The sequence below is a fragment of the Saccopteryx leptura genome, chromosome 2 (assembly GCF_036850995.1).
Source record: "Saccopteryx leptura isolate mSacLep1 chromosome 2, mSacLep1_pri_phased_curated, whole genome shotgun sequence".
NCBI classification, from domain to species: Eukaryota; Metazoa; Chordata; class Mammalia; order Chiroptera; family Emballonuridae; genus Saccopteryx; species Saccopteryx leptura.
In genome coordinates, this window is record NC_089504.1 from 341448822 (window position 1) to 341464037 (window position 15216).

At 40.3% G+C, this 15216-nt stretch overlaps 1 protein-coding gene across 4 annotated transcripts in view; it reads left to right on the top strand.

Annotated features, from left to right (window-relative positions):
* AP2B1 (adaptor related protein complex 2 subunit beta 1) overlaps window positions 1-15216 on the top strand; it is a 129620-nt gene that overhangs the window by 15183 nt on the left and 99221 nt on the right. For all 4 annotated transcript variants that reach the window (XM_066363887.1, XM_066363889.1, XM_066363890.1 and 1 more), the window contains exons 4-5: window positions 704-839; window positions 4173-4418. In XM_066363887.1, coding sequence (XP_066219984.1) covers window positions 704-839; window positions 4173-4418 — 382 coding nt within the window. The remainder of the gene's footprint in view (window positions 1-703; window positions 840-4172; window positions 4419-15216) is intronic.

The following is a 15216-nucleotide window of genomic DNA, read 5'->3' on the forward strand; positions in this document are numbered from 1 at the left end:
GACTCATGATGTGTTAGAGAAATGACTGGATTCCAGTTGTGGGATTAGAAGTGTACAAAATGAACCTGAATGGGGCATCTTGCTTTGCCAGAAAGCAAGGAAGTATAGGTGATGTCATGAGGACTTAGGAGCTAACCAGATAAGTTCTGACTTGTCAAGGATGGACAAATATGAGCATTACAAAGTCTAACAGTTGTAATGCTTGCTTTGAAACTGCAATGAATCGATGTAAAGAACTACTGTTAATTTCTTTGTGTGATAAAAATAGTGATTTTTAAAAAATTCCTAAAGATATACACTAAAATATTATACATGAAAAGATATGATATCTAGGATTTGCCTAAAAATAATCAAGCAACTAGATGACGTAGGGACTAGGGAAGGGAGAGTATCTGAAACAAGATTGGGCATGTATCAGTATTGACAGCTGGATGATAGATACACTGGGTTTAGTATATTGATTTTTCTACCTTTGTTTGAAATTTTTCATAGTAAAAAGTTTTTGAAGAATCTGTTTTTAGAGACCTTCTTGGGATTAGTGCTACAATTTCTTCAGTAATTCATTTATGTAAAAATTTTCGTGAGGACATTTGTCCTTGCATCAAATCACTTTGTAAAATAAGGCTATTTTTTCGTGTTTTATCCAACAGTTTGGCACCAGCATCTATTCAACCTTTCCTTTCTCTTTTCCCTCTCTTTTCAGCTCTCTCTTTCCAGATGTAGTGAACTGTATGCAGACCGACAACCTTGAACTAAAGAAGCTTGTGTACCTCTACTTGATGAACTATGCCAAGAGTCAGCCAGACATGGCCATCATGGCTGTCAACAGCTTTGTGAAGGTAACTTTAAGGACTTGAGAGCAGTCTCTTCTACTTCAAGTAACATTTTTATAAGTGTCTCTTGATATAGTGTCTGCATTGCAAATAAGCAACCTCTGTTCCAAAAGAGACTTTAGAGAAGTACTGGCAGTGACTAGGAATGTTCATGTTTTAGGATTCTATATGCCAGCATTTGTCATCCAGTTCAGACCATATGGTGTGCCTTCTGTTAGCTGGGCTTGGTGCATCCTTGCCAGATGAGAGGAGAAAGCCAGGTGAAACCTCACTGTTTTATGAGCTAACAAAGGCTTGCAAAGCTGACATAGGGTGGGCATATTACTGTACTATCGTTAACTTGTTTTATCTTTGTAGAATTATGCTTGCATGTCAGAAGTAGTGGAAACTACAGGAGGTACTAGTTCTTTTATGTATTATTTAATAGGTCTTACCACATTTGATTAAATTTTTTATTTTGGAAAATTTTAGACATGTTTAAATTGAGGAAATATTCCAAATACCCATCTTGCAGTTTTAATAGTTACCAATTCATGATCAGCCTTGTTTAATTTATATGCCCTGTACATACTTTTCTGACCCTCATCCTCTTTCCTACTGGGTAATTTTTCTTTAAAAAAGTTTTTAAAATTACTGATTTTTAGAGAATGGAAGGGAGGTAGAGAGAGAAAGAAACATTGATTTGTTGTTCCATTTATTTATACATTCATTGGTAGATTCTTGTATGTTTCCTGACTGAGGATCAAACCTGCAACCTTGGTATATTGGGCTGATGCTCTAAGCAACTGAGCTAGTCAACCAGGGCTTGCTTCCCCTTCCCCTTCTTCCCCTTCTTCCCCTTCCCTTCCCCTTCCCCCTTCCCCTTCTTCCCCTTCCCTTTCCCTTTCCCCTTCCTCCCCTTCCCTTTCCCCTTCCCCTTCCTCCCCTTCCCCTTCCCCTTCTCCTTCCCCTTCCCCTTCCCCTTCCCCTTCCCCTGTCCTTTCCTTTCTCTTTCCTATTCATTCCATTGATTTTAGAAAGAAAGAAGAAGGAGAGAGAGAAACATTGATTTATAGTTCCACTTATGCGTTCATTGGTTGACTCTTGTGTGTGCCCTGACTGGGGATTGAACCTGCAACCTTGGCATATCAGGGTGATGCTCTAACCAACTGAGCTATCCAGCCAGGGGCTAGTGGATAACTTTAAAGCAGATTCCAACCACCATAAGCATGAAAACTAATTTCATCTTTGTATTTGTCAGAATAATCTTTCTCTTAAAAAGATAACCACAATACCTTTGTCACATCCTTAAAAATTGACCATTAATAATTCCTTAATATTATTGAATATTTAGTTAAATTTCTGCTCATTAGATTTGATGAACATTTCCTAACTGGTGTCACAATGGATAAAGTATCAATCTAGAACGCTGAGGTCACCTGTTCAAAGCCTCAGAGTTGCTGGCTTGTTAGCACAGAAGTCGCTGGCTTGAGCTGGGAGTGGTGGTGAGGTTGTCCACACTATCCTAAAGATTGCCAGCTTGAGCAACAGGACACTTACTTGACCCTGGTCAAGGCACATATGGGAAGCAATCAATGCACAACTAAGGTGAAAGAACCTACAAGTTGTGCTTCTCTCTCCCTTCCTGTCTCTCTCTCAAAAATAAATAAATAACAAAATTAATAAATAAATTTAAAAGGATTTAATGAACATAATCATGAAGTTCCTGTTAATATATATATTTTTTACATCTGAATTTTAGTCTGCAGTTTTTTGTTGTTGTTGTTTTTTACAGGGACAGAGAGATAGAGGGAGGGATAGATAGGGACAGACAGACAGGAACGGAGAGAGATGAGAAGCATCAATCATCAGTTTTTTGTTGCGACACCTTAGTTGTTCATTGATTGCTTTCTCATATGTGCCTTGACCGCGGGCCTTCAGCAGACTGAGTGACCCCTTGCTTGAGCCAGCGACCTTGGGTCCAAGCTGGTGAGCTTTGCCCAAGCCAGATGATCCCGTGCTCAAGCTGAAGACCTCGGGGTCTGGAACCTGGGTCCTCTGCATCCCAGTTCGACGCTCTATCCACTGTACCACCGCCTGGTCAGGCTTAGTCTGCAGTTTTTAAAAAAGAGATAGCATTTTAAAACTTAGCTTCTATTAAACTGTTTTGAGAAATAACCAATATGCTTTGTTCTCAGGGAATTTTTGTTGTTTTCCTGTTTAGCTACATTGTACAGACTCAAAGAACATTTCATTCTTTCTGTCCAGTGGTTCACAGATAAGACTGCCTCATTGGAAAGAATTTAGTTCACTTTTTTTTTGTTTGTTTGTTTGTTTGTTTGTTTTCCGTATTTTTCTGAAGCTGGAAACGGGGAGAGACAGTCAGACAGACTCCCGCATGCGCCCGACCGGGATCTACCCGGCACGCCCACCAGGGGCTGCGCTCTGCCCACCAGAGGGCGTCGCTCTGCTGCAACCAGAGCCACTCCAGCGCCTGGGGCAGAGGCCAAGGAGCCATCCCCAGCGCCCGGGCCATCCTTGCTCCAATGGAGCCTCGGCTGCGGGAGGGGAAGAGAGAGACAGAGAGGAAGGAGGGGGGGGGGTGGAGAAGCAAATGGGCGCCTCTCCTGTGTGCCCTGGCCGGGAATCGAACCCAGATCCCCCGCACGCCAGGCCGACGCTCCACCACTGAGCCAACCGGCCAGGGCCTAGTTCACGTTTTTTGAAGTTAGCACTCACATAGGTTTATAATGTTTAAAGAATTTTTTTTTAAATAGGGCAATTTAAGGAGTGTTTCTTCTTACTGTTTTATTTGTACTGTATGTAGGAGAGCTCTTGCTAGTAAAAGAGAATGTATGTTATTTAGGACCTCAGAGCTCTGTCTGCTCCTTAATCCAGAAACTTACTTAGTGGTCAGGCCCACACCAGCTTCTGTGCACTCTTTTGCTTTCCTTCCTGTAGGCCAAGACCTTTTTCTGTGAACTAACTATGGAATGGAACTCATCTTTCCAATTCCTCATTTTTTCCCCCTCGGTACAATACAAGCCCAAAGACCTTTTGTTTTAAGGGCAGGTCCACTAATGGCCACAGGAATGGTAACACCAGCTCACTAGGCTTTTGCTTAGTTTAGGACTAATTGTGGGCATTTCTTCATTGTGTATATAAAAGTTATATGAATTGCTAATCTCTTATAGGCAACTAAAGTTTGTATTTAGAAAAAGATAGCATAGGCAATTTGGGTTCTGATGTAGGCTAACTGGAAGCTTACATTAATGAAATACTCTTATGGCTTATGCAGACTAGACCATTGACTTTGAGTCACCATGTATACGTATAATTGTCAAGGATTGTTTTTTGTAGGACTGTGAAGATCCCAACCCTCTGATTCGGGCCTTGGCAGTCAGAACCATGGGGTGCATCCGAGTAGACAAGATTACAGAATATCTCTGTGAGCCCCTCCGCAAGTGCTTGAAGGATGAAGATCCCTATGTTCGGAAAACAGCAGCAGTCTGTGTGGCAAAACTCCATGATATCAATGCCCAGATGGTAGAAGATCAGGGATTCCTGGATTCTCTGCGGGATCTCATAGCAGATTCAAATCCAATGGTAATGAGCTGCTTTTATAAAGACAGCAGTATTTTAAATGAGTTACTTTAAAAAGCATGTTTAAAACAAATCTTACCTTTGGGACATTGAACAATAGGTTAGCTGTGGGAAGCATGACTTGTGTGTGTCCTACAGATTGTCATATCTCATGTCCTAGGTGTTTCTGAGGTGAAAACCAAGTATTAAAACGCCTAGGGTCTTAAAGCAAACCTTTTATCATACATACCCCTATACTGGCTTAGAATAGTGATTTTCACCATTGTGCTGCAAGAATTTTTTTTTATTTTTTTATTTTTATTTTTTTGTATTTTTCTGAAGCTAGAAATGGGGAGAGACAGTCAGGCAGACTCCACATGTGCCCGACCGGGATCCACCTGGCACGCCCACCAGGGGGCGACACTCTGCCCACCAGGGGGCGATGCTCTACCCCTCCATGGCGTCGCTCTGTTGCAACCAGAGCCACTCTAGCACCTGGGGCAGAGGCCAAGGAGCCATCCCCAGCGCCCGGGCCATCTTTACTCCAATGGAGCCTCGGCTGCGGGAGGGGAAGAGAGAGACAGAGAGGAAGGAGAGGGGGAGGGGTGGAGAAGCAGATGGGCGCTTCTCCTGTGTGCCCTGGCCGGGAATCGAACCCAGGACCCCTGCACGCCAGGCCGACGCTCTACCACTGAGCCAACTGGCCAGGGCCCGTGCTGCAAGAATTTTTAAAACATGCAATACCTGACTAATCAGGAGCACTAACCTTCTTTTCCTTAGATTATCAAATAAAAAAAATGTCAACAGCCAACACAGCAGAATGAATCATAATTATACCACTTTTTTGTTGTTGTGTTATTAAATTGGCAAAAAAAAATTTTGGTGTGCTACAGAATTTTTTTTTTTTTTTAGTTTTTTTTATTTTTTACAGAGAGAGTTCAGAGATAGGGACAGACAGACAGGAACAGAGAGAGATGAGAAGCATCAATCATCAGTTTTTCATAGCAACACCTTAGTTGTTCATTGATTGCTCTCCCATATGTGCCCTGACTGCGGGCCTTCAGCAGACCGAGTAACCCTTTGCTCAAGCCAGTGACCTTGGGTCCAAGCTGGTGAGCTTTGCTTAAACCACATGAGCCCGCGCTCAAGCTGGCGACCTTGGGGTCTGGAACCTGGGTCCTCCGCATCCCAGTCCGACACTCTATCCACTGCATCACCGCCCGGTCAGGCAGTGTGCTGCAGAATTTTAGTAATTAGTTTGTGTGCCATGAGATGAAAAGAATAAAAATTCTCTGGCTTAGAAACAAACCAGTCTTTTTATCATTTTCTAAAGGAGGTTTTACATTTAATTTGTATCAATTTTTTAAAGGTTATTTCTTCAGATCTATGTGGTATTTTCTGGTGGTGTGGGGACAGAAACTGAATCAAAATTATCTTTATTGCCTAATTATCGTAATGCATTCTTTTATAGAAGAATTCTAGAACAAGATTTCTTTTTAGCCAAACTTGATTGTTCTAAATGTTTGGCAGCCAGACATAACTTAATACCTTACAGTTTTGGGACTTTTTATTTCTCTAATTGACATTTTAAACTTTGCTATGTAATTAAAGGGGAGCCAAGTCCCAAGTGGCACGTTGACTCTGCTAGTAACTGAAGCTCTTAAGTATCATTACAAGATGATAGAGGAATATAGATACCTTCTCTCCTCTTTCTGCCCAATGCACTATTTACTAGAAGGTGAATAACATCAATTATCCAATGGACAACCTGTGAATATTTTTTTGAACTTTTTTTTAATAGTTATTTTTTTTATATAAATAAATTTTTATTTTAATGGGGTGACATCAATAAATCAGGGTACATATATTCAAATTTTTTGAACTTTTTGAAATAGAGAATTAGAATTTGCCTTTAAGTAGATATTGTCTCTCCCTCACAAATTACCTGCTCAGATTTCTGCTTTGCTGTTTCATTTGGTTCATCTTATTCTTTAGGTAGCCTTGGTTTCTGCTCATTATCCCTTAAGTTTAGTAGCAAGGTCAAAGGATGAAGGAAGCCACATTTTTTAAAAGTACTGTGGTACTGAGTACCATCAGGACACTTTCAACCACTTCCCCAGTGTAAAAGTGGGTGTGGGTGCATATGTGCTTAAACTATGGCTTCTGACAGGTACCACCACCAGTATTAGAATTCTTTTTTCTCTGAAGTTGGAAACGGGGAGGCAGTCAGACAGACTCCCACATGTGCCCAACTGGGATCCACCCAGCACGCCCACCAGGGGGCGATGCTCCACCCATCTGGGGCGTCGCTCTGTTGCAACCAGAGCCATTCTAGGGCCTGAGGCAGAGGCCACAGAGCCATCCTCAGCGCCTGGGCCAACCTTGCTCCAGTGGCGCCTTGGCTGCGGGAGGGGAAGAGAGAGACAGAGAGGAAGGAGGGGGGGTGGAGAAGCAGATGGGCGCTTCTCCTGTGTGCCCTGGCCGGGAATCGAACCTGGGACTCCTGCACGCCAGGCCGACGCTCTACCACTGAGCCAACCGGCCAGGGCTATATTAGAATTCTGATTCAACCCTGCCTTTTTTCCCTCAAGTAGTACCATGTGGCACTTTTTAAAAAAAATTCCATAAAGAAATGAATGTGTAAGGCAATAGTATCCATCTTATAGACAGATTAGCTGATACCAAGTAGTGGTTTTGGCACTTCTTTTGGTTCCCCCTGTTATTCTGAGCAAGTGTTTTTAAGTTTTTCTACCTGAGGACAGATGAGAAGACGATAAGTATTTGGGCTGGACACATGAAGTTTTGGGCATCCAGATGAGCAGGATATAATATCCCCTGAGGAAACTTGTTAAATATCCAGTGGGGCTAAGAATGTGGAGAGAGCAGAGTGAAAGTGAGTTCTACTTCAGGCATCTCCAGTTGTGGAAGGAAAGGTCATTTCTCTACTAAGTAAATTCTTCAAAGCAGAACCTATAAAATAGGATGGTCAGGGATAGGGACTAATACTGAGTACTTAAAAAAGGCACTTTTTTTGGTACCCAAGTAACACTTAGAGATCTTTATACAGATCATTTGGGAGGATGGAATAATTCAGGGACAAACCTGATTTGACTGATGTATTGTAGAGGAAGGGCTGGTTTCGTCCAGTCCATAGTACTCAAGTAGTATGCACATGCCATTTATTTATGCATTCTATTATGGGAATTTTCAAACCCATCACAATTAGAATGACTAAATAAAATGAACCCAGATTCAATAATTATCAATACATGCCAATCTTGTTTTACCTGTTTTCTTCCCCCACCCGGTACCTATATGTACTTAATTTAATCAGGCAACACATGAATGAATTTCGATTTGAATTTATATGTAAGATTGTGGTAAACTAGAATGTTCTTAATAATTCTTAACCTGTTGTTACTGCAACAAATCTGGAGGTGATTTGAGGAGAATTTCACAAAGTTATCTTTGAGAAAATTTAAGGTTATTTGATAAGATTTTGAGAAACTTTCGGGAATGGCCTTTTATTGTATCTTGATTGCAGATTTTCTTAGAGCAAATGTCAGCATTAGAAATTAAATTGCTGGACCTACTGCGCTAAATAGAAAATCCTGATTCTTGTCAGACTTCTTAAAGCAGAATTTTTCTCTAATATTGTTCCACTTATTGCTAACAAAGTACCCAAGGTGTGAAATTTAAGGAGGCATTTACTCTCAGATGATGACTCGGTACCTGCACAATCTTGAGAGTGGGGTGTGTCCTTAAATTTTGTGCTTAGTGTGCCTTGCTCACCTTACTCTTGTCCTGGCCGTGTTTTACATACATTCAAATCATTTTTTGAGCTCTTCATTGCTGTTTTTTAGTGAAGAACTAAAAAGCTTGGAATAAAAGGTAGCCAACAAACATGTACACACATGCCTCCTTTTGATGTTGAACTCATACTTTGAACTCAAAAGTATTTCTTACCTTTTACCAAAAAGTGATCTGACTGTCATACCACTGATTTTGTGCTGCTAATAAGAAACGGATGAATGCATGAATGTTAAGTAACTTCCAAGGTCTAGGGATAGAATATAGGGTTTAGTAGCTCAAATACCTGAGAAGCTTCTAAGGCTGATGACGACCTTGTGTCATTAGGAAAAGATCAATTTAAATGCATTCTATGTTACGCACAGTGATAGATGCTTTTAAACTATTTTACTTTAGTTTTTATACTTTTCCAGCAAAGTAGATGTTATTACATGTTAGAGGTAAAGCAGTGTACATTCAGAGAAGCAAAAGAATTCTCCCAGAGTCATACAGCTAGTGCTAATGTAGCCAGGACTCATTCTGAGTACCCATTCCCATTCCTGTCACTGCCCTCGTGGATGTGGGTGTACAGTAGAGTTTAAATGTGTATACGCACACCGAAACATTTAGAACGGTTTCATTTTCTCAACATGGTTAAAATTTTGAACATACAAAGGCCTTTAATTATCTAAGAACTGTTTTAATTTGGAAATCTTACCCTGGTGATGGGTAGGAGTCCTATTTTACTGCTCTGAAGAGGTTATCTTGTTCCACTTTTTTCAGAAGTTGCTCACAAGGGGGCAGCACTGCACCAAGAAATAGAGAATCTCCTGCAAAAGAAACTAATGCTTCCAGGGAGCTCTTCTGCCTTAGTAGTTTTCTTGTAACTCACTTCAGAAGGGCATCCTAAGATGTCAAAGCATCAGAATATCTATAGCAGGGGTCCCCAAACTTTTTACATAGGGGCCAGTTCACTGTCCCTCAGACTGTTGGAGGGCCAGACTATAAAAAAAACTATGAATAAATCCCTATGCACACTGCACATATCTTATTTTAAAGTAAAAAAATAAAATGGGAACAAATACAATATTTAAAATAAAGAACAAGTAAATTTAAATCAACAAACTGACCAGTATTTCAATGGGAACTACGCTCCTCTCACTGACCACCAATGAAAGAGGTGCCCCTTCCGGAAGTACGGCGGGGGGCGGATAAATGGCCTCAAGGGGCTGCAGTTTGGGGACCCCTGATCTATAGAAATGACTTTGAAATCTAAGAGTAAAATCAAGATCTGATTACTTTTGGGGTTGTGTTGACCTCCAGGCTGATTCCTGTGGGGTAGTGTACTTTGCTACAAGTCATAGAATTTTATTGTATTTTTCAGCCTCTGTTTTGAGTGATCACATGTACCTCATTCTCTTCGGTTGTTTTACCATTCCTGCTTTAGGTAAAGCTGATTTTTCGGGCACATGCGGGAGTCTGTTTGACTGTCTCTCCCCGTTTCCAGCTTCAGAAAAATACAAAAAAAAAAAAAAAAAGCTGATTTTCAGTGAAAAAGGAAAGGTAGACTTTGAAATAAAAAAAATTCATGCTGTTAAGTCCTGGCTTGACTTCCCTGAGTCTCTTTCTCCTGTACAGCGAGGGAAACCATCTTAGGTAGTTTGGGGAGTATTAATTAAGCTGTTGCAGCCACCTATTAAAGGGCCTGGCTTATGGAGCTCATGTGAGGAGCAGTGTTGCTGCTGGAACCTAATGGCAAAGGTTAACATGATCACTACAATATTAATTTAAAAGGTTTTGAGTCCTTTGATATCTGTATAACCTCATATAGTAAAATCTTTTTGGAGCGAATTAGACTTAAACTGTTTTTAGGTGCAGATTTTATCAGTCCATTATTTTGAAAGTAAACCTGCATTCAGAATGAGGAAACATTTTGGAGCTGTAGGAAGGTAGCTCCTGTGATGTCAGAATTTAAAGATAAACATAAGTTTATATTTGCAAGAAAAAATGGACTTCTGAATGGTAGTGATTATTCTCTAGTGGTTTGCCCATACATACGATTTTCTCTCTTTATTATGGTTTTTCATTGCTCTCTGAGTGGTATTTTGAGGTATTCCATCTTTAGTTAACATTTATGCTAGATTCTGCCAGTCCAGAGACTCTTGACAATCCTACCACTTGTTTGTGAGTTCAGTTCTCCTAAGTCCCTATGGCTTAGATTCTTCACCCGTTGTCTTCTGAACCTTCTTAGTTCTGCTCCCATCACTATGCGAGCTGCCCACCAGAATGCCCCTCTTCCACTACTCTGTCGTCTCTGCCAAAGCACGAACTACAAATTAGTAAAAAGTGCATATTTTCATTTGTTGAGGGTTATTTTGGACAAGCAGCATGTTCTTATAGTCACTTCAGCTTGGCCCGTAATAGCCTTTAAAGCAGGGGTCTCAAACTCAACTCAGCATGTGGGCCGCACTAGGTCTACAAAAGGCAACTGTTACGCAACACTTTTCTCACTGCAGTTGAAAACAAAAAAAAATCAGTACAACATTGTTCGGCGGGCCGCATGCGGCCTGCGGGCTGTGAGTTTGAGACCCCTGCTTTAAAGCAAAGGTTCTAGTTGAACTACAAGCTTGTGTGTGTGTGTGTGTGTGTGTGTGTGTGTGTGTGTGTATGTGTGTGTGTGTAAGAGAGAGAGAGAGGGAGAGGGAACGAGGGACAGAGAGAAACAGATGGGGACAGACAGGAAGGGAGAGAGATGAGAAGCATCAATTCTTTGGTGCAGCACCTTAGTTGTTCATTGATTGCTTTCTCATATGTGCCTTGATTGGGGGGGGGGGGGGGCTACAGCAGACCAAGTGACTCCTTGCTTAAGCCAGTGACCTTGGGCTGAAGCTGGTGAGCCTTGCTCAAAGCAGATGAGCCTGCGCTCAAGCTGAAACTGCCAGCTTCTTTTAATTTGAACTTATTCTGGAAAACTGTCTTATGAAAACATTTTCTTCTCAGAAAAAGTGTTATTTTAACAGTGTGATAAACAGCATGGGATTATGGCAGTGGTTCTCAACTGTAGGCAGTTTGCTTCCCAGAGGATATTTGGCAATGTCTGGGAACACTTTCGGTTGTCAGAACTGATGGGAAGGGTGCTACCAGTGTCCACTAGTCAAAATCCAGGGATACTTTAAACATCCTGCAGTGTATAGGACAGCCCTTTACAACAAAGAATTATTCATCCCAAAATGTCAACAGTGCTAAAGTTGTGAAAAATGCGATTATGGAAATGGCATATAGCCGATAGGGCCAGAGTAGCTGCTATTTTGAGTCCTGGGTTGGCTGCTTAATGGAAACATAGCCTTGAGCAAGTTAATTAAAATGAGCTTCAGTTTTTCTAGCTGTAAAATAGAGATAATAATGCCTATTTTACTGGATTATGTTGAACATGAAGGAATAATTACTAACATATTTTAATGCCTGCAATTTTTAATAACTGCAGCTGTTCTCAAGAAACAGACCTAGTATTACATACTCTGATTATTGTAGTTTTTATTTAGGCCTTAGAATATTTACTTTTGTTGTGGTTGGTTGTCAGTCTGAGATGATAAATATTGAACAATTCAAGTCTCTCTAGATCACTTTGTAAATTTGAGAAGGATTTTTTTCAGAACATATTTGATGTCTTCGTGGGAATGTTAAATTATTTATTAAAGATAGGCCTAGAATGCATGGAAAAGCTTAATGACCTCACTTAATTTAGTACTTTAATTATATAACTTCTGTTATCTCTAAATATATATTAATGAGTAGGGGAGTAGTAAAATTAAAATAGTTTTCATAAATGAAATTAGAAAGCACAATGCTTTTCATGTCAAATGTCCATGAAGGAGTTCCAGAGCTGATAGAATTTTAAGCATGTGTGAGAGTGTTAATATGTGTCAGGCACTTGATAAGAGTGGTGTAGGAGTTAATATGTTCAGTGTGTATCTGGGTTCCCCAACTGAGTAGTGTTATATTGGTACTAAAAGGAGAGCTGCTGTTTGTTTCTGCAGCATTGGAGTGTTAAGCTGTTGCAGTCATCAGAGGCTGCTCTCATAAGGGACTTGCTCTCCACCTCTTGAATTTCCCACTGACTGATCTGAGTACCTTTCTGTCTCTACTTACAGAGGAAGCAAATGGCTTGTTTTTCTTTTTCTTTTTTGTTTCTGTATTTTTCTGAAGTAAGAAGTGAGAAGGCAGAGAGACAGACTCCCACATGCGCCTGACCAGGATCCACCTGGCACGCCCACCAGGGGGCGATGCTCCGCCCATCTGGGGCATTGCTCTGTTGCAACTGGAGCCATTCTAGCGCCTGAGGCGGAGGCCATGGAGCTGTCCTCAGTGCCTGGGCCAACCTTGCTCCAATGGAGCCTTGACTGCGGGAGGGGAAGAGAGAGATAAAGAGAAAAAAGGGGGTGGAGAAGCAGATGGGCGGTTCTCCTGTGTGCCCTGGCTGGGAATCAAGCCTGGGACTTCCACATGCCAGGCCTATGCTCTACCGCTAAGCCAACTGGCCAGGGCCTTGTTTTTCTTTTTATTTTTTTATTTTTTATTTATTTTATTTTATTTATTCATTTTAGAGAGGAGAGAGAGAGGGAGAGAGAGAGACAGAGAGAGAGGAGAGAGAGACAGGGGGGAGGAGCTGGAAGCATCAACTCCCATATGTGCCTTGACCAGGCAAGCCCAGGGTTTTGAACCGGCGACCTCAGCATTTCCAGGTCGACGCTTTATCCACTGCGCCACCACAGGTCAGGCCTTGTTTTTCTTTATAACATCTTCTGGAAACCTTTTTCTGTGTATTCTCACTTTTTTATTTTACACATTGTTTTTATTTTTATCAATTATTACCAACTTAGTCTTTTTTTTAAATATGCTTATTTTTGAGGGAAATAATTGTAGATTTACAGGAAAATTGCAAACTACAGAAAATTCCTATATATCATTTACATACTCAGTTTTATTTAAAGTTAACATCTTACATAACTATGGTACATTTTTCAAAACTAAAAAATGAGCATTGGTACATTATACTATATTAACTGGAGTGTAGATTTATTTAAATTTCACCTGTTTAAACACAAATGTCCTTTTGCTATTCCAGGATTCAATCCAGGATACTGAATTATGTATCTTTACTTTTTTTTATAAGGAGCTCTTTATGAAAGTCTTTCATAAACAGAAAAGGGCTCTGTGACTCTGAAATGTTTTTATTTCCTGGAACTATAGAATAGTGGTTAAAACTCAGGTCTGGAACCAAACTTTAGACTTGTGTTTGTATCCTGGTTTGCCATTTCTTACTGTTCTGTCTCCCAAACCTCTCAGTATCCTCATCTAGAAAATGGAGATTAAAAATATTGCTGCTCTCATAGGATTGTTTTGAACATTAAAGGATCATAAGGGCTTACAAATTACTTAAAACTGAGCCTGGCATAGAGTAAGTCCTTAAAAATGATAAACATCTATATCCTATATCAGTGGTCCCCAACCCCCAGGCCGTGGACCGGTACCGGTCCATGGGCCATTTGGTACCAGTCCGCAGAGAAAGAATAAAGAACTTACATTATTTCCATTTTATTTATATTTAAGTCTGAATGATGTTTTATTTTTTAAAAATGACCAGATTCCCTCTTACATCCGTCTAAGACTCACTCTTGACGCTTGTCTTGGTCACGTGATACATTTATCCGTCCCACCCTAAAGGCGGGTCCATGAAAATATTTTCTGACATTAAACCCGTCCGTGGCCCAAAAAAGGTTAGGGACTATTGTTCTATATTGTATAGTGATTGTGCCTCCACCTGGAATGCTGAGCTTGCCAGTTTGAAACCCTGGGCTTTCCTGGTCAAGGCCCATAAAGGAAGCAGCTACTACTATGAGCTGATGCTTCTGCTTCTATCCTCCTTTCTCTCTCCCCCCCTCCTCTCTCTCCTCTCTCTCCCCCTCCCTCCTCTCTAATTCTTTCTTTCCCCCTTCGTCCCCTTTCCTCCCCCTCCCTCCTCCCTTTCTCTCTCCCTCTCTCTCTCTCCTCTCTCCCTTCTCTAAGAGAGATAAGTGATGTGATAATTTTTTTTGTTTTATTCATGTTGCAGCATGCTGTAGTGTAATTTTATGGTTTACGGATCAAGTAACTCTGATTCTTAGGAATACCTTTTTGTCTCTTTGTTGATATTTATGTGTAGTGTTTTGGTTTGAAAATTTACATTTTGTCAGAACATATTTTAAGCCACTTAAGTAATGAATTTTATTGAGACTTATTTGTAAGTTTTAATTGTTGCCATATATTCACCTTTATTGCCATAATGAGATGTGTTGACTTAGCTTCCTCATTCTGGGGAAGAAAACAGAACATTATAGAATGTCATAACAGCATATTATCAGTTGGTATTCTGTACATTGTCTTATATTAAATCATGAGATCTAAATTTTGTTTGAGGAGGAAAAAAGTGAATTGGTGCCATATAGTTACTGTGTCCTTAAGGAGATGATAGTGATAGAAACATGCTTTGAACAAGTAATATCTTGCTCTGATTTTTTTTTTTTTTTTTTTTTTTTTTTACTCTGTTCTTTGACATGTCATGTGTAACAACTCCCTAAAGGAGAAAGTAAAATTCTAAACTTGCTGATTTTTAGGACGATGAATACATGTAAACCACCTATACTGCTCACAAAAATTAGGGGATATTTTATAGCTTCATATTCATTTTGAAATATCCCCTAATTTTTGTGAGCAGTATATATTTTATCCTGATAGTTTTGGTCAATTCTACTTCTTTCACTATATTCAGATCTTCAGGGGCAGTAGGGCAAAGGATTGTAATTGAATGGGAAATTGAAGCATTAATCTGTTCAGAGTGTGTGACCTTTAAGGTCATTACTAGAAATGAAAGTCCTTTAAGTGGTAGTTTAGTTAATAGGATGAAGTAACTATACTGGAAAGTGATGTTTTTCTTGGGTTCTGAGGCAATGAAAATGAGTGAAATTAGAGTGCAGGATGGAAATCATTCAAAGGG